The sequence below is a fragment of the Chiloscyllium plagiosum genome, unplaced genomic scaffold, assembly GCF_037043375.1.
Source record: "Chiloscyllium plagiosum isolate Xiang-an unplaced genomic scaffold, Cpla_swu_hap1 HiC_scaffold_11, whole genome shotgun sequence".
Classification (NCBI taxonomy): domain Eukaryota; kingdom Metazoa; phylum Chordata; class Chondrichthyes; order Orectolobiformes; family Hemiscylliidae; genus Chiloscyllium; species Chiloscyllium plagiosum.
The window spans coordinates 57,363,492-57,390,722 of record NW_028270149.1 but is presented as its reverse complement, the minus strand read 5'-3'; the positions used below and the strand labels follow the sequence as shown (position 1 = coordinate 57,390,722).

General features: G+C 41.3%; 1 protein-coding gene across 6 annotated transcripts; it reads left to right on the top strand.

Annotated features, from left to right (window-relative positions):
- Positions 1 to 733: 733 nt before the first annotated feature.
- LOC122557189 (short coiled-coil protein B) lies at positions 734 to 26,679 on the top strand. 6 transcript variants are annotated; one of them, XM_043704596.2, is made up of 6 exons: positions 734 to 875; positions 1,406 to 1,495; positions 5,982 to 6,011; positions 20,466 to 20,549; positions 25,785 to 25,923; positions 26,483 to 26,679. In XM_043704596.2, exons 2-6 carry the CDS (start codon positions 1,444 to 1,446, stop codon positions 26,514 to 26,516), a joined length of 339 nt encoding a protein of 112 aa, XP_043560531.1. In that variant the 5' UTR covers positions 734 to 875; positions 1,406 to 1,443; the 3' UTR covers positions 26,517 to 26,679. The 6 variants fall into 6 exon arrangements, with proteins under 6 accessions (XP_043560531.1, XP_043560532.1, XP_087848215.1 ...); XM_087992088.1 differs by lacking the exon at positions 734 to 875 and adding an exon at positions 896 to 952; XM_087992090.1 differs by lacking the exon at positions 734 to 875 and adding an exon at positions 897 to 952 and having other exon boundaries at positions 25,785 to 25,970.
- Positions 26,680 to 27,231: the final 552 nt, after the last annotated feature.

Sequence of the window (27,231 nt, the reverse complement as noted above, 5' to 3'; positions counted from 1 at the left end):
ACAGGGACTACAACAACAGACAAGGTGGAGGAATAGAGGATGCAGTAACAGAGTGACAGTGCAGGAACAGCGGGCACCGTAACAGTGACATGCAGGGACAGAGGGTACAGTAGCAGTGATGCAGGGTGCAGGGACAGAAGGTACAGTAACAGTGAGGCAGGGTGCTGGGACAAAGGGTACAGTAGCAGTGAGACAGGGTGCAGGGACAGAGGGTACAGTAGCAGTGAGACAGGGTGCAGGGACAGAGGGTACAGTAACAGTGAGGCAGGGTGCAGGGACAGAGGATACAGTAACAGTGAGACAGGGTGCTGGGACAAAGGGTACAGTAGCAGTGAGACAGGGTGCAGGGACAGAGGGTGCAGTAACAGTGAGGCAGGGTACAGGGACAGAGGGTACAGTAACAGTGAGACAGGGTGCAGGGACAGAGGGTACAGTAACAGTGAGGTAGGGTGCAGGGACAGAGGATACAGTAACAGTGAGGCAGGGTGCAGGGACAGAGGGTGCAGTAACAGTGAGACAGGGTGCAGGGACAGAGTGTGCAGTAACAGTGAGACAGGGTGCAGGGACAAAGGGTACAGTAGCAGTGAGACAGGGTGCAGGGACAGAGGGTGCAGTAACAGTGAGACAGGGTGCAGGGACAGAGGGTGCAGTAACAGTGAGACAGGGTGCAGGGACAGAGGGTGCAGTAACAGTGAGACAGGGTGCAGGGACAGAGTGTGCAGTAACAGTGAGACAGGGTGCAGGGACAAAGGGTACAGTAGCAGTGAGACAGGGTGCAGTGGGCCGGCTCTCTGCCCCGCACTGACTCTGCGCACTGCGGGTTGACGCATCTGCTCAGTGTGTCTCGGTGCAGGCAGTGGCTGGTGCTGTGCTCGGTGAGGGGAACAGCGATCCTGCTCAGCTCCTGCTTGCTCTGGGCAAAGCTGCTCATTTTCAGTTCTCTGGTCGGGGGGTAAGAGTAACGCTCAGGAACCGGGGACAAACCGCTGCTAATGCAGAGCGACAATTGGCAAGCGGTCCCTGTATCGGCTCAGGAACATCCTTCCTTGTCTGCAGATAAAACTGGCGGAAAAAAGATTGAATGTTGCTGTATTAAATCAGGATCTGACTGTCAATGAGCTGAGACTGACAACAACATGCTGCAATCTGACTTTTTTGGATGCAGCTTTGGTTAATGTGGTCCTTTTAGCTTGTTTATGGTGGAGCTGCTCTTGTATTTGAGGGGAATGGACCCTCCACCCTTTCTGTGGTTATCAGCTGAGGGGAGGGGAGGGGGGCATACTTGGGTCCTGGTTGTACAGAACCGTTTGTTTCTGTGTCAGTCGGGACGAGATAACATGCCACACAATAGAAAGCTCTGTCTGCCGGCCGCTGGTTATTGACTCGTTTTGTTTGTTTATTCCAGCTTCTCGGTTCAAAGGAGTTCCTGGGCGACGCCATCGAATGAAAATTCCACAAGAGGCTGATTACAAAATGAATGCGGCGGACACAGAAGGTAGCCGACAACGTGAGCCCCTCTCAGAATGAGGTGTATCCTTGTGGTTTTTTTTCCCCTGTGAAACCGGTAAACGGCCAAGAATCTCGGTCTGGATGGTGGGGGTGCGGAGAGATTTGACAGTTACCTGTATAATAAATGTCCGGCGACGGGGCCAATACAAACCCGCATTCAGGGGCAACAGTGGCTCATCCTCCCTTTACTGTCACTGCACAGCTACCGTCCTGAGCAGCTCTTTGACAACACAAGACTGTTTTAGTAATGACTTAGAGTCATAGAGATGTACAGCAGGGAAACAGACCCTTCAGTCCAACTCGTCCATGCCCATCAGATATCCCTACCCAATCTAGTTCCATTTGTCAGCATTTGGTCCATATCCCTCTAAACCCTTCCTGTTCGTCCATTCATCCAGATGCCTTTTAAAGGTTGTAATTTCACCACTTACTCTGGCAGCTCGTTCCATTCACATACCACCCTCTGCGTGAAAAAGTTGCCCCGTAGGTCCCTTTTAAATCTTTCTCCTCTGACCTGAAATCAATGCCCTCTAGTTTTGGAGTTACCCCCACTCCCAGGAAACAACCTTGGCTATTCACTCTATCCATGTTTCTTCTGGATTTATAAATCTCTATAAGGTCACCCCTCAGCCTCCAATGCTCCAGGGAAAACAGCCCCAGCCTATTCAACCTCTCCCTATAGCTCAAACCGTCCAACCCTGGCAACATCCTTGGAAATCTTTTCTGAACCCTTTCAAGTTTCACAACATCCTTCCTATAGCAGGGAGACTAGAATTGCATGCATTATTTGGTCAGCAAATAATCCTAGTGGGTGAGAGGATAATGGATGATGTGGCTGATTATGGGCAGAGCTGAAATTGTTGCTGGTGTCAACAATTAAAGGTTGTCAATTGTGCCCCGTGTATCCCATACAATCAGTTGACTGGCAGAGGGCCGAATCGCCATCTCCTGTTAGTTTCTTGTTGCTTGGAATCGCATGGACATCTGCAAAAACTCAACAGTAATGGCATTTATAGCAGGATATCCAGAGAAATTCGATGATCAGAAACAGGGAATGCACGAAATGGCAAACATTTTGGGTTGAGTGTGATGTATAAGGTTTCATAAACAATCTCAAATAGCATGCTGTACATTCATTAGGTGTTTGCAGAGGATTCCAAGGTAGCAGAGGTTGTTATCACTGTCTGAGCTAGGATAGCCTACATGGGGTTTTAGTCTATTTAGGGTGTTGGGTAAAACACTGGCAATTTTTAATGTCAGCGTGTGGGAGATCATGTGTTTAAAGGTGCTTTGTATGCAGGGGTATTAAACAATTAATGGGACAATACTGTTAAAGACCAGTGAATCCAGAAATCATGATAGATAATTCCCCCCGGGTCAATATCTGGATATTATCAAAAAATAAAATGGTGCAAGCTGGTTGTTTGGAAAGAAGAGTTGGGTGTCGATCCCAGGAAAGTATCCTGCCCTCATATAAACAATTGGTCAGGACAACTGGTCAATTTTGTGCCATCTATGACTATATCACAAAAAAGGATGCAGTTGAGCTGATTGAGTTAAAGGAAAGGTTGATTTGAATGATTGGAGATTAACGTGTAGAAATCTAGGACTAAACAGAACTCATCAGAGAGGGAAAGACTGAGGGTAAATATGAGGAAGATGTTGAAACTTCATGGAAGCAGTCAATCAGTTAGAATATTTGATTGGTATTGAGTAACTGAACAATGGAATGGGAATAAGAGAAAGTTAAACTGTTAAGTAAATGACAAAGGTGTGAAAAAGAAAACATTGCTCCAAAGATTGATTCATTTGTTGGAATAGTTAATGGTTAGAGGAAGTAAGGGCAAATAGATTTATTCCAAATCATGTTGGATAAATATCTCGAAAGATAACGCATTATTGATTACAAGTGCTAACAGACATTATTCTGAAATAAGCTTACAATTCAAGAAGCTCAAATTTGAATCCAGTGATGGGAACAAAAATAATATTGGGTTTACAAAGGTATACTCATATTTCTTCACTTACATTGAGAACAAAAAGTGCATGAGGGGAAAATACAACAAGTAATTTTCATGTGTGTTAATTGGGTAGGGAGAGTGGGATGTGTGTGGTGGCTGATCAAATCCATGTGGGATCCAGTTGATTTTCACCTTGAAGAGCAAAGAACAATACAGCACAGGAACAGGCCGTTTGGCCCTCCAAGCCTGTGCTGACATATTTTGCCCTTCCATACTAAAACTGTCTCCACTTGCAGGATCTGTATCCCTCAATCCCCTTCTATTCATGTTTTTGTCCAGGTGCTTCTTGAATGCTGCTATTGTGTCTGCTTGCACCTCCTCCTCAGGCACTCACCACTCTTTGTGTGAAAAACGTGCTTTGCACATCTTGCTTAAAGGGCTCCCTCCTTTAACCTGTGTCGCCTGGCAGTTGCCCCCTTCACCCTGGGAAAAGCTATTCATAATCTTATAAACTTGTATCAGGTTGTCCCTCAACTTCCTGCATTCCAGTGAAAACAAACACAGTCTATCTAACCTTTCTTCATAGCTAAAATCCCCCATACCAGGCAAAATCTTGGTAAATCTTTTCTGTACCCACTCCAAAGCATCCACATATAGTCTGCTGACCAGAACTGTACACAATATTCCAAATGTGGCCTAATTAAAGTTCTGTGAAGCTGCAGCATAACTTGCCTATCCTTATACTCAGTGCCCCTTTCAACGAAGGCAAGCATGCCATAGGCCTTTTTTACTGCCTAAACTACCTGTGCTGTCACCTTCAGTGATCTGTGGATCTGTATACCCAAAATAATGATGAGGATGGTGAACTCCAAGCATAAAAGTGCACGCCAAAACCTTGTCTTTCTGGAGGTGATAAATTGTATAGGACAGAGATCCAAAAAAAGCAGGGAAGAGTACTGTTCCTGATGCAGTGGATGTATAATTCAAATCTTTTACAGTGCAAAATCCAACAAATGGCTGCTATAGAATGACTGAGAAAGCTCATTCCAAACTTATATGATAGTACAGAACAAACTCAGTTATCCGAACGTCTGTCATCCATATTTCGGATTATCCAAACAAGATCTCAAGTTCCCGTAAAAATGTTATCTGTTATCCAAACAATCAAATACCCGAACAAAATACTCACTGCCTGTCTCCTTTGGATAATCGAGGTTGTTCTGTAGTTGAAGCTTTCTTTTACACTGGAAATGTCCACTCTTGACCTGTATGTAGCTGTTGAGTGGGGTGAGAAACTGGTAATATTCAGGAAACCAAAGGTGAAAATGTTGCCAGGATTTTACACATTTTTATACTCCTCTCACTGTCATATGTCTTGAGTTGTGAGTAGCAACATCGATTTAAACTCATACAGATTTATTTAATAGCTCAGACTACAACTTGCAGTTACAGAAAACTACATATGTAACCTGCTTCAGCAGACTTCTATTGGACTGCAAATAGCATGTGACTTCACCCTGGTCCTTGATTTAGGTTAGATTTGATTCCCTGCAGTGTGGAAACAGGCCCTTCAGCCCAACAAGTCCACACCGACCCTCTGAAGAGTAACTCACCCAGACCCATTCACCTATCACTACGGGCAATTTAGCATGGCCAATTCACCTGACCCGCACATCTTTGGACTGTGGGAAGAAACCGGAGCAAACCCGCACAAACACAGTGAGAATGTGTAAACTTCACGCAGACAGTTGCCCGAGGCTGGAATCAAACCCGGGTCCCGGGCACTGCAAGGCAGCAATGCAAACCACTGAGCCACTTTATTAGTTCTTAAAGCAATGCAGCATAATGCACCATCCTTTTGTTTCCCAAGACAAAATTACACATTAAGAATGAGGATTTATATATACACATCAGGGTTATTGCAAAACTAATTGCACAGAGTTGGTGGCACACTGGCTAACACTGCTGCCTCGCAGCACCAGGACCTTGGTTCACTATCAGCCTTGTGTGACTGTGTAGAATTTGCATGTTCTCCCTGTGTCTGTGTGGGTTTCTGCTGGGTGCTCCAGTTTTCACCCTCAGTCCCAAAGATGTGCAACTTTGGTGGATTGGCCATGCTAAATTGTCTGTAGTGTCCAGGGGTGTGCCGGCTAGGTAGATTAGCCATGGTAATCGCAGGGTTATGGGGATAGAATGGGATGCTCCTCAGAGGGTCAGTACAGACTCAATGGGCTGTCTGCACTGTATGGATTCTACAATTTTTAAAAAATTGGAAATATTAAAGATTTGAGAGTCTGTATAATGTATAGGTGCTTGGAAATCTTTATAGATCTTTTGATAGTGTAACCTTCCAGACATTTAAACTTTTTACTTGGGTATTCGTGAATTCTAAGTGTTTTGGAATCTTCCATGTTGTTGGTGTAGGGGATCTATTTTTGTCTGTTTTGTGCACAATTGAAGTATTGTCCAATTCCCTAAACTGGCCTTTGTTCCTTTTTGTTGCTCCATTAGGTGTTTCTAGGCTGACTGCACACTCTGTGGGTTAGCAAGTTCCCTTTGTAGGACATATACTTCTGACCTTTTGTCCTGTAGGCAGCTTAGGCATTTCCATTTATGTGTGTTGGTCATTTACCATCATCATTCTCTCTTGTATTTTTGTGGTTTGGACGAGTGATGGCTTGGCAGGTTTATTCTAAGTTACCTTTCAAACATGAACTCTGGTGGTGATGGTACCATTTTGGTACCAAGCCTCTTAGCAGTCATCAAAATCATTGCCATCTCATGGTACATTTGTCAGTGGTTTGTGCCAAATTATTTTCAAGGGTTTGTGGTCAGTTTCCACAGTGAATTGCTTACTGAGCAATTATTTATAGAATCTTGTGATGCCAAACACTGAAGGGAGTATTTCGTGCTCCGTGTGTGAATAACTGGATTGTGCTTGTGATAGACCTTTCAATCCACAGAGTCAAAGAGTCATGGAGATGTACAGCATGGAAACAGACCCTTCGGACCAACCCGTCCGTGCCGAACAGATATCCCAACCCAATCTAGCCCCACCTGCCAGCCAGCACCCGGTCCATATCCCTCCAAACCCTTCCTATTCATATACCCATTCAAATGCCTTTTAAATGTTACAATTGTACCAGCCTCCACCACTTCCTCTGGCAGCTCATTTCATACACGTACCACTCTCTGCGTGAAAAGGTTGCCACGTAGGTCTCTTTTATATCTTTCCCCTCTCACCCTAAACCTATGCCCTCTAATTCTGGACTCCCTGACCGCAGGGAAAAGACTTTGCCTGTTTACCCTGTCCATGCCCCTCATACTTTTGTAAACCTCTATAAGGTCAGCCCTCAGCCTCCGATGCTCCAGGGAAAACAGCCCCAGCCTGTTCAGAGTCTCCCTATAGCTCAAATCCTCTAACCCTGACAACACCCTTGTAAATCTTTTCTAAACCCTTTCAATTTTAGCAACATCTTTCTGATAGGAAGGAGACCAGAATTGCAAGCAGTATTCCAACAGTGGCCTAACCAATGTCCTGTACAGCCACAACATGACCTCCCAACTCCTTTACTCAATACTCTGACCAATAAAGGAAAGCATACCAAACACCTTCTTCACTTGTGAAGTGAGCCTTACTTCAGTCGTTAGTAAAGTGTTGGTGAGCCTTATTTCAGTTGTTGGTAAAGTGTTGGAAAAGGTTATAAGAGATAGGATTTATAATCATTTAGAAAAGAATAATTTGATTAGGGATAGTCAGCACTGTTTTGTGAAGGGTAGGTCGTGCCTCACAAACCTTATTGAGTTCTTTGAGAAGGTGACCAAACAGGTAGATGAGAGTAAACCGGTTGATGTGGTGTATATGGGTTTCAGAAAGGCGTTCGATAAGGTTCCCCTCATATTGTACAAAATGCAGAGGAATGGGATTGTGGGAGATATAGCAGTTTGGATCAGTAATTGGCTTGCTGAAAGAAGACAGAGGGTGGTGGTTGATGGGAAATGTTCATCCTGGAGTCCAGTTACTAGTGGTGTACTGCAAGGGTTGGTGTTCGTCATTTTTATAAACAACCTGGATGGGGGGGTAGAAGGGTGGCTTAGTAAATTTGCAGACGACACTAAGGTCAGTGGAGTTGTGGATAGTGAGGAAAGATGTTGTAGGTTACAGAGAGACATAGATAAGCTGCAGAGCTGGGCTGAGAGGTGGCAAATGGAGTTTAATGCGGACAAGTGTGAGGTGATTCACTTAGGTCAGAGTAACCGGAATGCAAAGTACTGGTCTAATGGTATGATTCTTGGCAGTGTAGATGAGCAGAGAGAGCTCAGTGTCCATGTATACAGATCCTTGAAAGTTGCCACCCAGGTTGACAGGGTTGTTAAGAAGGCATACAGTGTTTTAGCTTTTATTAATAGAGGGATTGAGTTCCGGAACCAGGAGGTTATGCTGCAGCTGTACAAAGCTCTGGTGCGGCCGCACTTGGAGTATTGTGTACAGTTCTGGTCACCACATTATAAGAAGGATGTGGAAGCTTTGGAAACGGTGCAGAGGAGATTTACTAGGATGTTGCCTGGTATGGAGGGAAAGTCTTACGAGGAAAGGCTGAGGGACTTCAGGCTGTTTTCGTTAGAGAGAAGAAGGTTGAGAGGTGACTTAATAGAGACATATAAGATAATCAGAGGGTTAGGTATGGTGGACAGGGAGAGTCTTTTTCCAAGTATGTTGACGGCGAGCATGAGGGGGCATAGCTTTAAGTTGAGGGGTGATAGATATAGGACAGATGTCAGAGGTAGTTTCTTTACTCAGAGTCAGGGTATGGAATGCTTTGCCTGCAACGGTAGTAGATTCACCAACTTTAAGTACATGTAAGTCGTCATTGGACAAGCATGTGGACATACATGGAATAGTGTAGGTTAGATGGGCGTCAGATTGGTATGACAGGTCGGCGCAACATCGAGGGCTGAAGGGCCAGTACTACGCTGTAATTTTCTATGTGCTATGTTCTATGTTCACTATCCTATTTACCTGCGACTCCACTTTCAAGGATCTATGAACCTGCACTCCAAGGTCTCTTTGTTCAGCAACACTCCCTAGGACCTTACATTAAATGTATAAATCCTGCTAAGATTTGCTTTCCCAAAATGCAGCACCTCGCATTTATTTGAATTAAACTCCATCTGCCACATCTCAGCCCATTAGCTCATCTGGTCCAGATCCTGTTGTAATCTGAGGTAACCCTCTTCGTTGTCCACTACACCTCCAATTTTGGTGTCATCTGCAAACTTACTAACTGTATCTCTTATGCTCGCATCCAAATCATTTATGTAAATGACAAAAAGTAGAAGACCTAGCACCGATCCTTTTGGCACCCAACTGGTCACAGGCTTCCAGTCTGAAAAACAACCCTCCGCCACCACTCTCTGTCTTCTACCTTTGAGCCAGTTCTGTATCCAAATGGCTAGTTCTCCCTCATGTTCTGCGGCTCCACACAAAGGCCGCCTTGCTGATCTTTGAGGGGCCCTGTTCTCTCCCTGGTTACCCTTTTGTCCTATATGTATTTGTAAAAACTCTTTGGATTCTCCTTAATTCTATTTGCCAAAGCTATCTCATGTCCCCTTTTTGCCCTCCTTATTTCCCTCTTAAGTATACTCCTACTTCCTATATATTCTTCTAAGGATTCACTCGATCTATCCTGTCTATACCTTATATATGCTTCAAGTACAATTGGTTTGCCTACAAACATAATGCATGCTCCTAACTCTTTCTGAGATGCATTAACTTCCAGGATTTTCTTCTTCCTTAGATCATAGTAATGTAGCACGTGCACTATGCTGACAAGACTTGTTTGAGTGATTCAGATATACGTTGGTTCTCCTGCCACACACATGATGTATCTTCCTTTCATAGAGTCATAGAGATGTATAGCATGGAAACAGACCGTTCGGTCCAACTCATCCATGCCGACCAGATGTCCCAACCCAATCTAGTCCCACCTGCCAGCACCTGGCCCATATCCCTCCAAACCTTTCCTATTCATATACCCATTCACTTCCTCTGGCAGAGTGTAAAGATATACACACACAAGAGAAAATAGAAATTTGTATTTCCCTTTTTCAATAGAATGTTCTCAACATGTATCTACTTTACATACAATTAACATTATTCCAGCCATGACCACACCATCAGAAGTTGCATAGAGTCAACGAATCTGGGGAGAGGGTTTTGGGAACAAGGAAAAAGCTGAGAACTTAAACAGATATTTTGCATCAGATTCTATGGTGGAAGATACTTCAAACATCCCATTAATACTAAAGAGTACAGAGGAGGAATTAAGTACCATCACCACCACTAAAGAAGTAATATTAGACAAACTAATGGGCTAAAGGCAGGTAGGCCCCTAGCCCCTGATGGTTTGCATCCAGAGTTCTCTGAACAATGATCTTTGTCAGAAAAGTGTGGTATGAATTGTGCTTGGGAGTTTAAAAATCTGAGACATCTCTGCAGGTATTCTTTATCTTGGGCAGTAGGCAGTGGTGTATATTTTTGAGTTCAGTTTGTCCTCTAAATCCATTTGCCACCATCAGTCAGTATGGAATTCAGCCATACTCTTCTTTGATTTTGCCCTTCACTGTAATATCATTGATAGTCCATACACATGCAGAAATATTTCCTGTATTTCTGTCCATATGTTGCTGGAAAAGATCTTCACTGACAAACAGAAAAGCAATCTCTGGAAGCTTCCAGACGACAATTTGGAATCTATGATTTCCTGCAATTCTTTTACAAAGCAGAAGAGAATAGTAATTTATTATCACTAATATTAATGAAAATACAGTGAGATGTGTATAAGTCGCCATAATATACCACAATTTTAATTACAGAAATGGTAAAAAGAAATAATTGAGATGAAGTTGGGAAAAGGATCACCCTTTGTTCCCTCCTTGACAATCTTGGTTGATGGAGTGGCTTCATTGCTGAGGTCACCGAAGCAAGGATTTCCAGACTGGACTCACCACACTGTTACCGCCAAATTCATCGCCGCCATAGCCAGGAGGAACAGACTGCACTTACCATGTCACTGATGCTGAAGCTGCCGTAGCCACGAGGAACAAACAGGGACCACCATGCCACTACCGCAGAAACTAGCACACTGTCGCCAGAAGGAACCTGCTGGACCCACCAAGTCATCAATGATGAAGCCTTCGTTCAAACCATGGCCCTTGAGGAACGGACATCCGGAACCACCATGATGCCGCCACTACAGCAGGATCTCGCAACTGTCTTCTTCCATCATAGCCGCAGGAAAGAAGAAAAGGTGAATTCTGATACAATAGAGAAATGGAGAAATAAAAAAATGCAGCTGGCCAGGCAAGTGGGAGCTTACAGACTCAGGAGCCTGAACACTTCCTATCCAGCCGCTGCCACCACCTTGTGAACTGACAATATCTGTGTTTGTCATCCAGCTTGAAGAAGAATTTAGCTCTTGTGAATTTGGAATTCAGTTCCTTCATTGTTGGAATTTTGTGTGAGCATCTCTTCAAAGAAAGCTTTAGACATCTCTGTTCAAACATGTCCTGATTATCCAATCCTTCATTACCATGTATGTAAATGAATGGCACCAGTCTGTGTGCCGATGTAAATGACGGATAATGTCATTACATTCCACTTAACCAACACGTTCCTAAACTTCTCTTGTATGTCAATGCTGCACTTTCTGCAAGCGTTGACTTATGGAATTGCATCTTCTCTGAAGTGTAATGCGGTATCACCGTTGAAACTGCAATTACAGTGAATCCGTATGGGGACAATTATTGTCATCCTGGATTGACTCAGTGTAAGTATACATGGTCATTTCTGCTGAAACTAGTATCTGGTGATGTAGTGAATGGTCACAATATTGAGATCCATTCATGCCGATAATCTTGCTGTTACTGAACGATTCATGTCCACTAAAATACTTGAGATTCCATACAGAATTACTCTATTTGTAATGTACCAATGTGAAGAATAGGTGACCTATTATGTGTAGTAAATCTGCTGCTGCAGGTTGTATCAATGACGTCCAACACATCTTTCTGAATTCTGATGGAACTTTGCACTAGCTCCCATTTTGCCTAGTTTTCTCTGGCATATAATGTTAATAGTAGCGAAAGCTAGTTCTTCCTCTCTCAATCTTCACCCTGGTCAGAATTGCTGAAAACTTGATATACATGCTTGCACTTATGCAGATCTTTGGTGTCCTCCCTGTTGTTTCTACCAGCATGTTGCACATACTTTTTTTCCCGTTTGTGAACTGATTGTAGCACTGATCATATGTTTGGAACCTGATTTCTTGCATTGGTGAATCCAGTGTCCTTTTGTACAACACAACTTAAATGAATCTAGAAACATAGAATAGCTTTACAGTGGTTGCAACAGACTGCATTTCCCACACAACTTGCCTGAAGAAGGGTCATTGGACTCATTACATTAATGCTGTTCCTCAGATGTTTCCAGCTCTGCTGAATGTCTCCAGCAATTTCTGTTTAGATTATTGCTAAGTACGTGCTGCTTGATAGCACTGTTAAGTACTCCTTCCACCACTGTACTGATGCTTGAGAGTAGAATGATGGGGTAGTAATTGCTGGATTGGATTTGTTTTGGTTTTTGTCTAAAGGATATAATTGAGAGCCAGTTTTCAGCAGTATTCTCAAAGTGTTGTTAGGGCCCACACCCTTGTAGTATCAAGCTCGTCCAGTCATTTCTTGATATCACAAAGACTGAAGACAGGCATCTGGGTTTCTGGAGATCTCTCAAGGAGGCTGAGATGGATCATCCATTCCACACTTTTTGTGGTAGATTGTTGCAAATACTTCAGCCATACCTTTTGCTCTGGTATAATGGACTCCTCCATCATTGGGGCTATTTGTGGAATCTACTTCTCCAGTGAGTTGTTTAATTATCCATCATCACCCACAACTAGATGCAGCAGGCTTACAGAGTTTAGATATAGTCCATTGTCTGTGGATTTCCTTTGTACATCCTTTCCAAAGTCCAGCCTTGCAAATCTGCTAGTGTCCACGTAAATCTTGTCTGCATCCTCTCCAGTGTCTACATAACCCTTTATTAATAGTATAATAATGAGAACTCTATGCCTGACTATGGTTTGTGAGCATAACTTCTCTACTTTTTGATCCTGTCCTTCTAGAAATGAACCTGAATGCTTGGTATTGTGTTATTGTCTATTGACCACATCATGACTTTGTGATTTACATATTTGCACTGTCACTCTCTGCTCCTTTACTCCATTTTGAACCATGTGTAATCCAAGTAATGCTTGACATTTTTCTTGCCAAAATGTAGCTACCCTTAACTGCTCTCTGAATAAAGAAAAGTGTTCCTGAATTACCCATTAATTTATTCGTGATTTTTTATGTGATAGTTCCACATTCTCAATACTTCTGCAGAAAGGCATTTTTTCCCCTCAATTCTTTTTTTAAATGCTTGTGGCCCTCTGTGCAGGTCTAGTCCACAAATAAAAGTATCTTCTCTATGTCTGCCGCATTAATCCCTTTTGTGATATTTAACACAGAATCCCTAATGTGGAAGCAGGCTGTTTGGCCAATTGAGTCCACACCAACCCTCTGAAGAGCATCCCACCCAGATGCAAATCCCTAGCCTTCATTTCCCATGGCTAATCTATCGAGTCTGCACATCCTTGGACACTATGGGCAATTCAACATGGCCAATCCACCTAATCTGCACATCTTTGTACTGTAGGAGGAGTCTGGAGCACCTGGAGGAAATCTGTGAAGACACTGGGAGAACGTGCAAACTTCACACAGACAGTTGCCCAAGGGTAGAATTGAACCTGGATCCCTGACGCTGTGAGGCAGCAGTGCTAACCACTGAGCCACTATGCCACCCACAGGTCATACCTTGTTGTTAAAAGCCCCAGCTTGCTCAATCTTTTGTGATGGATGTAACCTTTAAGATCTGGTATTATTCTTCTAATATATTTTTACATTGATTCCTCTGAAAACTGCCTCACATTTTGCCAATAATTACTTTTAACTCCTACTCTCAAATTTCTGCTTTGTCATCAGCTTGCTTTCCATTGTGCTACTTATCCCCACTTCCTGGTCTCTCCATGTCTAGAATCTACTGTGTTGTTCCTTATCAAAGTCTTGATTTTATGTTAACTGCATTACCTTTATATAATCTTGCTTACTTCAGAGAACTCATGACATTTAGCAGACACATGGCTTTGGGTATTTTTCTGACCCTTAACTGCTCCTCTGTCTCTGTCACTGTTTATATTTTCGAACTCCAAAAAAAAAAGTTAATTAAAAACTGTGCTTCTAATTAGGATGAGGAAAGAATGTATTACTCGGTCTTTCCTACCTTCTTTTGTCTCTAACCGCTCAACATAATTTAATCTGAATAAAGCTATAGCAGGTTTTCTTCAGATATGTTTGACGAGAATCAGATCACAGAGTGCGGCTTGTGACCGAATGTAAGTAAAGGGATTTTGGTGAGGGAGGACCTCCTTCCAGAACAGAAGTTGAAAAGATGCTCAAGGCAGGACAGAAATCTTGGAGACTCCCAGCCACATCAATTGGGTTACTAATTGGTCAGTGTGTTGCTTACTTTTCCTCTAAAGTAAAAAAAAAAGAGATTTCATTCATATCAGTAAAGTTTGTGAATAAGAGTAAAGATCTTGAAGGCCAGAAATTGGTATGACAGTATAGTCATGTGACAGACTTGAGGGGACAGTGGGCAAATCATTGATGGTACCAAAAAGGCCCAGAAGAATTGTCAAGTATGAAACTATGCGCTTGCAACATTCCATGTTGCTCCCCCAATATTCAAACACATGCACACCTTCACCCAAACCAACTCCCATGCCAGATGTGTTCAACACCTCCTCTCTCATATCTCCCACTCGCTCAGCAGGACCTATTCCCAATCAAATTCTTCCATCCAGGAATGATGCCAAATCCCTGACCCAAAGCACAGGCTTACTGGATTCCACCAGACCCAATCCCTCCAAAAAAACATGATGTCAGTGGATCCCTGCATGTGACCAGACCTGCCAAAGCCACTGGTCCTCCATCATCTCACATATCACCTTCCCTCCTTAACATCCATGAATGATCCATGTGCCTAACATCTTCCTTTGAGACTTTGTCAGAGCAGAGGCAAAGGCAGAGGCTGAGCATTTGCTGGCCAGGCCTCCTGCTCCTGCATTCCTTGTGCTCGGGTGAGCAACACATACAAAGAAACTTGGACAATGGCGAGAGGAGACTCTCTACAGTCTCCCAGCTGTTGTGAAGTGAAAGATGATGTCCCAGCCAACTAATGGAGGGAGGAAAAAACAAATTTTGGAATGAACCTGCAAAATACAGGAAAATCGGTCACTCTGGCTTGGGCATATTAACTCACTGAGACAGGAGCTGGTGGGATACTGAACCAAAATTGTAAAATTAAACAGGAAAATAGATTGGTTCAGCATGAGTAGAAACAGTGCTAAACAATTTTTAATGTTGTTTACATTCATGTAGAACCTGGGACTCCGTAGCCGGGACCACTATTGTGAGATATACAGGGGATGAGGATGAGGTATCCAGCATTTATGCTTCTCCATGTCTTGATGTTTAATGATTTTTAGAGGCATTCCACAAGGTTGTTTTGCTGTTAACAGAAGTGGGGAAAATGTGTTTGAATGAAGTTCAGGAATGAGATTATGATTTCTTAAACACATAAGAAAAGAATCTGTGAGAAGACATGAAATGGGAACTGTCTTTGATATTGTTCAAACATCTGCTGAATTTTCATTTTTAATTTTTTAAAATCAATTTTAGTTTGGAGCGGTGAACTGTAAATTATAATCTGAAGATGACTTATGGTCGTTGTGAAACAGTTTGTGTGTAAAATGAAGACTATGGACCAAACAAGCTTTTGTTTGTTTGTGAGGCCAGGCCTGGAGATTAATAGCAGGCTGATAATTGATTAAAATGATAATAATAGACACAGTGACCCTATGAGGAACATCATGGAACCAAGTTCTATTAAACAGATAGTAGAACTTGGTTATTCACGAAGTCAGTACATGAAAACTGGTTCCAGCAAGTCTGGAAGAGATCTTATATTCCAGCAAGTGGTAATTTAGGCCTCAGGAAGAGATAGCTTTGGCAAATAGAATTAAGGAGAATCCACAGGGTTTTTACAAATACATTAAGGATAAAAGAATAACTAGGGAGAGAATAGGGCCCCTCAAAGATTAGCAAGGCGGCCTTTGTGTGGAGCCGCAGAAAATGGGGGAGATACTAATTGAGTAGTTTGCATCAGTATTTACTGTGGAAAAGGATATGGAAGATATAGACTGTAGGGAAATAGATGGTAACATCTTGCAAAATGTCCAGATTACAGAGAAGGAAGTGCTGGATGTCTTGAAACAGGTAAAGGTGGATATATCCCCAGGACCTGATCAAGTGTACCCTAGAACTCTGTGGGAAACTAGAGAAGTGATTGCTGGGCCTCTTGTTGAGATATTTATATCATCGATAGTCACAGGTGAGGTGCTGGAAGACTTGAGATTGATTAACGTGGTACCACTGTTTAAGGGTGATAAGGAAAAGCCAGGGAACTATAGACCAGTGAGCCCGACATTGGTGGTGGGCAAGTTGTTGGAGGGAATGCTAAGAGACAGGATGTACATGTATTTGGAAAGGCAAGGACTGATTAGGGATGGTCAACATGGCTTTGTGCATGGGAAATCATGTCTCACAAACTTGATTGAGTTTTTTGAGGAAATAACAAAGAGAATTGATGAGGTTAGAGCGGTATATGTGATCTATATGGACTTCAGTAAGGCGTTCGACAAGGTTCCCCATGGGAGACTGATTGGCAAGGTTAGATCTCACGGAATACAGGGAGAACTAGCCATTTGGATACAGAACTGGCTCAAAGGTAGAAGACAGAGGGTGGTAGTGGAGGATTGTTTTTCAGACTCGAGGCCTGTGATCGGTGCTGGGTCCTCTCCTTTTCATCATTTACATAAATGATTTGTATGCGAGCATAAGAGGTACAGTTAGTAAGTTTGCAGATGACACCAAAATTGGAGGTGTAGTGGACAGCGAAGAGGATTACCTCAGATTACAATAGGATCTTGACCAGATGGGCCAATGGGCTGAGAAGTGGCAGATGGAGTTTAATTCAGATAAATGCGAGGTGCTGCACTTTGGGAAAGCAAATCTTAGCAGGACTTATACACTTAATTAAGGTCCTAGGGAGTGTTGCTGAACAAAGAGACCTTGGAGTGCAGATTCATAGCTCCTTGAAAGTGGAGTCGCAGGTAGATAGGATAGTGAAGGCGGCGTTTGGTATGCTTTCCTTTATTGGTCAAAGTATTGATACAGGAGTTGGGAGGTCATGTTGCAGCTGTACAGGACATTGGTTAGGCCACTGTTGGAATATTGCATGCAATTCTGGTCTCCTTCCTATTGGAAAGATGTTGTGAAACTTGAAAGCATTCAGAAAAGACTTACAAGGATATTGCCAGGGTTGGAGGATTTGAGCTATAGGAGCTTGAGGCTGAACAAGCTGGCGCTGTTTTTCCTGTATCGTCAGAGGCTGAGGGGTGACCTTATGGAGGTTTACAAAATTATGAGGGGCATGGACAGGGTAAATAGACAAAGTCTTTTCCCTGGTATGGGGGAGTCCATAACTAGAAGGCATAGGTTTAGGGTGAGAGAAGTCAGATATAAAAGAGACCTAAGGGGCAACTTTTTCACACAGAGGGTGGTATGGGTATGGAATGAGCTGCCAGAGGAAGTGATGGAGGTTGGTACAATTGCAACATTTAAGAGGTATTCAGATGGATATATGAATAGGAAGGGTTTGGAGGGATATGGGCCGAGTGCTGGCAGGTGGGACTAGATTGGGATGGGATATCTGGTCGGCCTGCACCTGTTCAACTGAAGACTCTGTTTCCGTGCTGTACATCTCTATGACTCTAAGATGGTCAGTGTATTAGGGTAGAACATAGTTGAAGTTTGTTTTTGAACTGTGTTTTCTGGGAAGATGAGTTTGGCTGCTGGTGATGCAGCATGAATATTTGAAAGCTCTCTGCCTAATCTCGTGCGCCAGCTTCCAGAAGCCCAGACAGTAGAAACTATCTGTAGAAGCCCAGACATTCCTGAAGAAGGGCTTATGCCCGAAACGTCGATTCTCCTGTTCCCTGGTTGCTGCCTGACCTGCTGCGCTTTTCCAGCAACACATTTTCAGCTCTGATCTCCAGCATCTGCAGACCTCACTTTCTCCTCCAGACAGTAGAAAGCCAAGTTGGAAGTATTACTGCCTTTGTGAGTGAAGCTGAAAAGGTGACCCTGATCAACATTTCCAGAAAAGCAACCAAGGAGTCCACATCAATGCTCGTGAAACAATATTTGTGAAAACGATATAAGTAATCTGGTCAGTTTTTAAATTTGCTATTTGCCACAGAAAAGAAGGAAAAAGACCAAAAGAGAAGAAAAATGAAGTGAAAGAGCAGAAGCAAAACTAAAAAACAAGGAAGGAAAACAGATGGGAGAGGATGGGCCCCGGACAAGAGCCTGCATGCAGCCCTGTTACTCTGCCACCATCTTGCACTGTGTTTCAGCAGTAAAGGTTCTGTAACTTAAACTATAACTGGAACAATGGGCTGCATTTAAGGAAGGAAGAGTTCAAGTAGAATCAAGGCATTTTCTTGTGAAGGGAAACAGGGTTAACCAATGCAGAGCTCCCCGAATTATGAAGAAAAAAAAGATTAAGATGAAGCAGAAAATATGGGTGCTTGACAGATGTCAGGTGGACAATACAATTAAGAAACAGATCAAACACTTTAACTAGATAAATGGACTCCCAAGTCTCTTTCAACACCCACTATTCCTAGCTTTTCATTATCTGTAAAATATTCTGTTCTATTCTTATTCATTCTCCACCATTTTGTCTATTTGATTAACTCATTAACATCTCAATGTAACTTCACATTTATCATCTGCACTATGTACAGTGCTGTCAATTTCCATGTCATCAACAAACAAAGAAAGTCCAGAGGGAATTTATAAAAGCAAGTAAAAGAAGCAAAGAGAGAAAATGAGAAGAAACTGCAGATAACATAAAAGGGAGTTCAAAACTCATCCATCAGCACATAAATAGTAGTAGGGTACCAAAGAGTGAATGGAGTCAATTAGGGACCAAAAAAGGGATTTACACCGTGAGGTAATGGTCTTGATTGTCATTACCATGAAGGTAAATACTGTAGAAGTCATGGCAAAAGATGAGGTGGTTCAAACACTCTAAGTGTTTAAATTTGATAAAGATTGCATAGACAATCTGTGTTTAAAGTTGAGAAAGGACCAGGATTAGAGGAGATACATCCAAAGAGAATGGAAGACGCAATGAGTGGATATTATAGAGGCATTAACTATAATTTTCCAGTTTTCCTTAGAATCAGGGATAGACCCAGGGATAGTGCCGGAGGAAAGAAAAATTGTAAACGTTACAAGCCTAGCAACTATACGCCAGTCTATTTAACCTGGCTGAGGGAGAAGCTTCTTGAAGTCATAATAGTGGAGAAATTTAATAGTCACTTGGGCACAGTGGGTTAATTAAGGAAAATCAGTACAGACTGTTAAGGGAAAGTTATACTTAAATAACTTGATGAAGTTTTTTTTTGAGGTAACAGAAGGAGTAAATAAGGGAAATACTGTTGATGTGGCAGGTCTGGATTCAAAAAGAAAAGTAAGACCTCATGCAATACAAGGGACAAATTGAAGGTAAATGGATCAAAGGCAAATTATCAACTTGGTTAGGAAATTGGCTGAGTAGCAGTAGGCAGAGAATAAGAAAAATGGTAAACTGTTCTAATTAGCAGGATGTGACTTGTGAGTTTGTGCTGGGGCTCCAACTATTCACAATGTTTATTTAGATGATGATAATTTAGATGATGAGATAGGAAGCCCACATCCAAGCTTCCTGATGATGTGGAGATAGCCAGCATTGTACAATAGTGCAGATAATAACATGAAGCTGCACTGAGATGTTAATAAATTAATCAAACAAACAAAACAGTGGGGAATCAGGATAGAACAGAGTATTTCATAGATAATGTAAAGCTAGAAATAGTGGACGTTGTAAGAGAATTAGGAGTCCATTTATCTAGTTAAAGTGTTGTAGGTAGGTACAGAATATAATCAAAGGTTAATGGAGCACAAGGGGGCGGAAGTTAATCTGCACACATGAAACCCTGGTAAGATCATACTTGGAGTGATGTGAGCACTTCTGGTTGACATGCATTAGAAAGAATATACCAGACTTGGAGGAAGTGCGATGTACATTTAACATGATCTCCAAGTGCCAAATTATGAGAAGAGATCACACAAACTAGGGTGTGGAAGGCAAAAGGGTGATTTGATTGTAGTTTTTAATATGTTAAAGATAGAGAGGCATAGGAAGCAACTGTAGCTGATGTAAGCAAAATAGAATAAATGAATGAAATCAGTGGGAAATGTGTAAATGATTACCTCTGTATTACACACGGGGACAGCATTTCAATATCGTAGAATTCAGAACAGCAATTTATCCAGTCGATAATCTATTCCGATGCATTCAAAACATTTCCGCTTTTACAATGCTGTCTTTCAATTGAAAGTTTGCCGGTTCATTTGGTGCCTGGTAGCATCATTATTTAACATACACATATCTTTTGTGATTACAACACATCACAAATTTTAATAAACACAGCTATAACTCTGGTTGTGTTTCATGACAAACAGTAAAGGGGGCAACACCATTTTTACTTTGTCTTGAAGGGCTGAATTGCCTATTACTGCTTCTATGTCTGCTGTCATTACCATTGGAAGTAAATGCTGGGGAAGCCATGTTTAACCATGATATGCCAGAGAGCGTAATTAAAGAGAATGTTTGCCTGTAAGGGATTCTTGGCAGATTTAAAGGATTTTTTTTTACCTTCAAAGGCACAGACTATGAAAATCAAGAGGAGCTGGAGGAGAAGACGCGGCTAATAAACCAGGTTCTGGAGCTGCAGCACACACTCGAAGGTGATTACTCGACTGCTTTGATGGTTTAACAATAAATTTTCTCCCTTTGCTTTTGTCATTCTCTCTTGATATCTCTTTTTGTGTTGAGTCCCTTGCTTTCGATGTTGTCTCTTTCTCCTGCTACTGATCTCTTCCTCTCTGTTTCCTGGCGTTTTACTCTCACTGCTTCTTTATTTTTCATGTTGGCATTGCTCTTGTTTATGGAGAAAGTGAGGTCTGCAGATGCTGGAGATCAGAGCTGGAAATGTGTTGCTGGAAAAGCGCAGCAGGTCAGGCAGCATCCAGGGAACAGGAGAATCGACGTTTCGGGCATAAGCCCTTCTTCAGGAAAGAAGGCATTGCTCTTGTTTATGTACTGGTTCCTGTGCCTGAGGCCTGAGGCCCTAAGCCCTTAATATTATGACTGATCTGATTGTGTCCTCAACTCAACTTTGCAGAATGCTCCCTTCCAACCCCACCAATCATCCTTGATTCTTGCATAGTTCAAAAATTTAACTCACCTTGAATATATTTAATAAACAAAGTTGCACTGCTCTAGGGTGTAAACAATTCCATAGACTAACGACCCCCTGAGAAGGTTTCTTTTCATCTGTCTTAGATCAGAAACCACTTATTTTGAAAGTGCATCCCTTGTTCTGGACTCTCCCTTGAGAGAAAACATCCTCTCAATAGTCTATCCTGTAATAATCCCCCAGTAGAATTTTATATGTTTCAATAAGATCTCTCTCTCTGCTTCCCAGTCTCGTTTTGCAATATTTGTCTTCCTGTAACCTTTCTCTCTTTTGATCTTTATTTGTTATTCTTTCTTTCCTCTATTTTCCTCTCTTGTGCTTTTCTGTCCACCTATGCTGGCATTCACCTCTCTCGTGTTCAACACCCTTTTTTATGCCGGCCCTTGCCCCCTTATCCCACACTCAATGTTTTAGGCGCATCCTAGTTTTGTAATTCATTGGATGTGGGTGTTGCTCACTTATTGCTTATCCCTAATTGCCTCTTGAAGTGAATGACTTGCTATGACCAGTCACCCACATTGTTGTGGAACCACACATAGAGCAGACCAGGTAAGGATGATAGATTGCCTTCCAATGAACATGAGGCTTTTACAGAAATTATCAATGGCTACATGGTTTATTTGTTTAATTCTAGATTTTTATTGATTCACATTTCACTAACTGCTATCATGGGATTTGAACCCATGTCTCTCACAAACAGGAGTCTGGGTATCTGGCCTACTAATCCAGTAACAATACCACTAAATTATTGCTTCCCACTTGGCATTATTTATTATTCCAAGAATGTGATAAACCCTGCCATTCTAGAATATCTGTCTAATTTAGTACCACTAACAATGACTAACTTCTTATTTTTTGGATTGTGCAAGGCTGGAAACTTGGGGTCTTTTGCTATGAATTTAATTCCTTCAATTTGCCCTTTGAACTTCCTCAACTGAAGTATGTTTCAACATGGTACTCAGTTCCAATTGGGCATAATTAGCATCAGGTTGAGTTTGAGTGGACAACCATTGAACTGACCAATTCTACCTTGGATGCAGGATCCTCCTTCTGTGAGGACCTAGTCCTGTTTATTGGGGTTCAGTTCACATGTTTTATGTAAGATTGTTGATCTAAGGTCACTTTAAACCTATCCTGTTTTATATCTATTTTTGTATATTTAAAGGCCCCTGAAATTAAACGCCTTACATACTATTTTAAAATTTTTTTTATCTATCACATAATACTCAAATTCTGCAGAACCTCCTCACAGAAGGTTGTCAACCTGCATCCTAAAGATGCCTGCCTGTTGCACCTTGTGATATCAATAGAACATTGCTTGGTCAACGTTTAACTGAATACAATCCACTTTTAACAGGATATCCTAGACTTTTGATGCATCTTTTAACCCATAAATGCACTTGTTTAATTTCCACTACTCCCTTCCATATTACAGTCTTCTTTAGGTGACTGCAAAAAGACTTCCCTTTGAAAATTTTCACCACGCAAAAGTGCAGTTTTTATTTTAATTGATTTACTTCTCTAGAAACCTCAGCGTTGACAAATACACCCATCCTTGCAATGAGAGCAATCAAGTGCTCAGAAGAAGTGGGGATAATTGCAGTCCCTTTTGAAGGTGGGGGTGATCACTCATTACTGAATGAATTTTTGGATCTATGTAAAATCATACAAATTAGTAGCCTCTTGAGCCTGCTCTATCATTCATTTCAACTCCTTGCTCAACAAGAATCTGTTAACTCTGCCTTAAAAATATTCAAGGACTTCATCACCTTCTCAGGTGAGTTCCACGATTATGATTTATGATCCTCAGAGATAAAATTTCACTTTATCTGTTTTAAACAGGCCACCCCTGATTTTTAAACAGTGATCCATAGTTCTAGATTCTCCCATAAAAGGAGATACCCTCCCCACATAAACACTGTCAGTCCCCTTAGGATCTTATGCTTCCATCAAGTCACCTTTTATATACAAGCCTAGCCTGTCCAACCTTTCCTCTTAAGACAACACTTTCCCTGTCCTGTACTATGAGTTATTACTCTAGTAAACCTTTTCTGAACTACAGTACCTCCAATGTAATTAAAAGCTAAGAAATCTTTCAGGCTCGCTTGTCCTGCTGCAGGGGAATCGACTCTAATATTTTGATCATCTGGTCTCTCTTTGTAATCCCAATCCATGAACCTGGCTTTAGCATTACGTGTACTAAAAGCACTTCCTCTCTGTGATAGGACTAGCTATTCTCCATCATGTACCTCAGTGTATATACCAAATTCTTTACAGCCTGTTTTGTTTGCCTTTTTTTTAAAATCAATTTATCTTATAATTCTTTCAGTAGCCACTAAAATATTTCAATCATCAGGATTTCTACTTTTGGTGATATCCTTGGTCTGTTCCATGATTCTTATTCTTGTCAAACTGTGACCTCCACTCACCCTTGTCTCGTTGTGGACTACTGCAACATCTCCTCCTTCGAGAATCGAAGTTCCATTTCCTAGGGCTGGGCTGACTTCCAGGTTCACGGTCAGAACTAGTCCTGCATTTTCTGGCCTTCTTGTTCCTTACATCATTATGCAGATTGGTGGATCTTATGTCCTGTCCCTTTGTCTAAATGTGTAAACTATGTTTGTATTTGCTGGTGGCTTTCCCTCCTCTCTGGCATATCTCTGACTCTAGCACCAACATTTGGTCTTAGTCCTCTGGGGCAAATACCTTCTGTTTTTCAGTATTACGGTGTCCATATTCAGCCAGCCCTTTATCTGCCAGAGTCTTCTCCTTGTAATTATCAAACAAATGTATTCAAAGTGCACAGTGCTTCATCACTTTCTGTGACTTGCTTCGATTCTGTAAGTGTGCAGTCCATGCCAATGGACCTCAAAGAATGCACTGTAACAGTTTGATTGCCACGGAGCAAAATTATTGTTTTTCCATCAGAACGTGTAACACCATCTGGACCTTTCCACTTTTCCTGCCCTTCTCTTTGGTAATGTACTATACCCCTGTATTAAAACTGATTTTCTGATGTCATTACATAATGCCATAAGCCTTGTCAAATTTTCTCTATAGTTTGTCTTAACAAAGGCCCTTCTACTTGCATGTGGAGGATTGAAGTCATAGAGATGTACCCTCTCACCCTAAATCTATGTCCTCTAGTTCAGCTCTGAAAAAAAATGGAGCTAATTGTAATCCCTTCTGAAACTGGAACTCATCACTCATTATTGAATAAATTTTTGGATTTATAAATGAACATACAAATTAGGAACAGGAGTAGGCCATTCAGCCCCTTGAGCCTGCTGTACAATTCATAAGATCACATCAATCTTGTGTTATAAAGAAAGTCACGTAATAGCAGCACCATTTAAACTAATGAGGCCTGAATCATATTATAACCAATACACGCTTTAATACTTTGCATTTTAGAAACAATGTCCCCAATTCATCAATCGTATTATAGCAAATTCACATTAACAAAATGTGTTATAGCAGAACATTAGCTACGAGAAATATCAAAAACATCTAAGAGAACTCCTGCCTATTTTACTTTACACATTGACACTTATCCAAATAGAATTTAATTGTTAATAGTATTCCTGTATCCTTCCATAATAATGATGTTCCTTACATTTTCAAACATTTGCTCTGATGTCAGTTAAAAGAACCAACGATCCCATACGATTTATTTTTCTCTAGTGAATTCAGCACATACCCTAAGTTTTAATTGGTAAGCTTTAACATTAAGTACCACAGCTTTAATTGCATCATAATCTGAGGATTGTGTTCCTAAAAGACTGGAATAAACATCCATAACTTTGAATACTTGTAGTCTTTTGGTAACTTTAGATTTTTAGGAAATGAGAAAAGATATCTCTACCCCTTCTTCCATAAATTTAGGAAAAGGAAGATTTTTGGTTAAATCTAACTTTTCATCGAGACTTCCCTCCTTATCCAAACTACTAGCACCAAAAAACTTCAACCCCCACACTCTCGCAACTGCACTGAAGTATAATGCTCACAGACTTCTTCTGAGATCCTCATGGCTTTCTTCAACACAGAGATAGTGCCCTTACCACTTTCTCAGCTCCTCAGCATGACTAGAGTCCAAGCTCAAATTGTTAATCTGCTTACTAATTCCTAAAACTTCTTCCCAAGTTTGTTCTTACAGTACATGGTTATTCAAATGTTCATGACTCCTCATTTGAGCTGCATTCCCATCAAAACTCCTGAAATGGAGTCTGCCTCTTTCTCACTTGCTTTTCAATGACCCCTAAACTGTCCTGAGTGACCTATCAAAACACTTACATTAAACGTTGCTCCATTGCAGGACAGAATTCAATGTTGCTGCATAGTCACTCTGGAACCGTGAATACTGCAATGTTACCATTTTCACAGAACACAGACTTTTAATATAAAAGAAAGTTTACAAAAGGACTTCATCACAACATTTAATCATTTACCGCTGTAAACATTTAATGTACTTATTATTCCTTACTTTTGCATCTTTTATAATTAACTTGAAGATGGATGGGCAGCAGAACAATAGAGGGGTTGGGGTTATGTTAAAGGAATACAATAGTGTCTGGATTGTGCAAACTATAAATCCATCAACTACTCAAAAGCAATTGCCTTAATGTGTTCCATATCTAGTTTAAATTTGAGCCTTTTTCGTAGTTGGCCTGCTCAACAATAAGGGTATCCCACTTCTGTGCTGATCACTTCATCTGCTTTTCAGATCTGTCAGCCAGAGTGGATGCTGTGAAAGAGGAGAACCTGAAACTCAAATCAGAGAATCAAGTACTTGGCCAATACATTGAAAACCTCATGTCAGCCTCCAGCGTCTTTCAAACCACAGACTCGAAGAACAAGAGAAAGTAAGGAGCTCATGCCACTGATACCAGTCAGCTTTATATCTCGACAGGTGTAGTGGGTTAACCTGCATGTTGTGTTTATCGTGTAAAAACTCAATTTGACCCTTTCACTTCAAGATCCAGGGCTTTTAGAATTTAGTTCCTAATTTACAAACATAATCAAAGGTTTAAACAAGAGGATACGGCCTAATAATTGTGAGTTGATCAGAATGACTTACAAAACCCTTTCAAAACATTAGCAATTGTAAGTAAAATTTATAAACTCAAAACCCATAACATTTTTTCAAATGTTCTGAATTAAAAATTATTTGCTTTCAATTGAAGTCTTTAACTAAAAGCATTTGCACAGTTCACAACGTCTAGTGGCCCATCAGTGTTTGGCATGGTATGTTTTATGGCCCACACACACAGCACATACCAGTTCCCGATAGTCTGAAATTGTTCCTGGTTTCAATGTCAAAAAAAGTGAAAGGGTTAAATATCCAGATTATTACATTCATTCAATCCATTCACCACAAATGACAAATTAGTTTCAATAAAAAGTGTCCTTTTTATTTTCCAGACCAACCAAAAGCTCCAAGAAGACAGACAAATAATAATAACAATAATAATGGTAAAGGGTACTGAGAGTCAAGACTGTCCAGTATTAGGATTGTAACCCTGTTAGAACCCGTAGTTTATTGTCTCAAGTCAACTTGCAAACCTTTTTTGTATTTAGTCTATTTAATTATGGAATAATAAACCCTAATGCTGATATTATGTTTATGTTTACATTTCATTTTGCACCAAAAGGATTCATTTTTAGATTATTAATTTGAGAGACAGAAGATCTCAAAATTAGCCCAACGTACCAAGACAGTACTTTGTACCCAGACTGTAGACCACAAGACATCGAAACCCCTCTTTGCCCCTAAATAATTGTTGATTAGCAACTTGGCCTGATTTATTTCAAAATCGCTTGATTACAAGATTGTTTAAAAAAAAAACTGAATGAGAAAGGCTTTGCTTTGGCCCAGCTGTTGAATCGTTGATGCAGAATTACCAACTCTGCTGTCTGAAGCAGCACCATCACCATCATGCATTCACAGCTTTCATTTGCCTCACTGGAAGTCTGTTCCATACATTCAAACTTCTTTACATGGAGAAGATTCTGATGACAGTCCTTTTGAACTCTGGTATTTTAGTCTGGTTACTGTTCTTTCATCAGGTGTAAACATTGCTGGCAAGTTCAGCATTTAGCACATCACTATTCGCTCTATTTGTAGTGTACTGCCTTCTTCAATGATTCAATCCATCTGGTGTAGGTACACC

What these genes read in the sequence shown, in the direction of transcription:
- LOC122557189 (XM_043704596.2), top strand. Translation starts at nt 1,444, where the DNA reads ATGAAAATTCCACAAGAGGCTGATTACAAAATGAATGCGGCGGACACA. An exon ending in GCTGCAGCACACACTCGAAG is followed by an intron (nt 20,550 to 25,784) that starts GTGATTACTCGA and finishes TCTGCTTTTCAG; the next exon opens with ATCTGTCAGCCAGAGTGGAT. An exon ending in GACTCGAAGAACAAGAGAAA is followed by an intron (nt 25,924 to 26,482) that starts GTAAGGAGCTCA and finishes TTTATTTTCCAG; the next exon opens with ACCAACCAAAAGCTCCAAGA.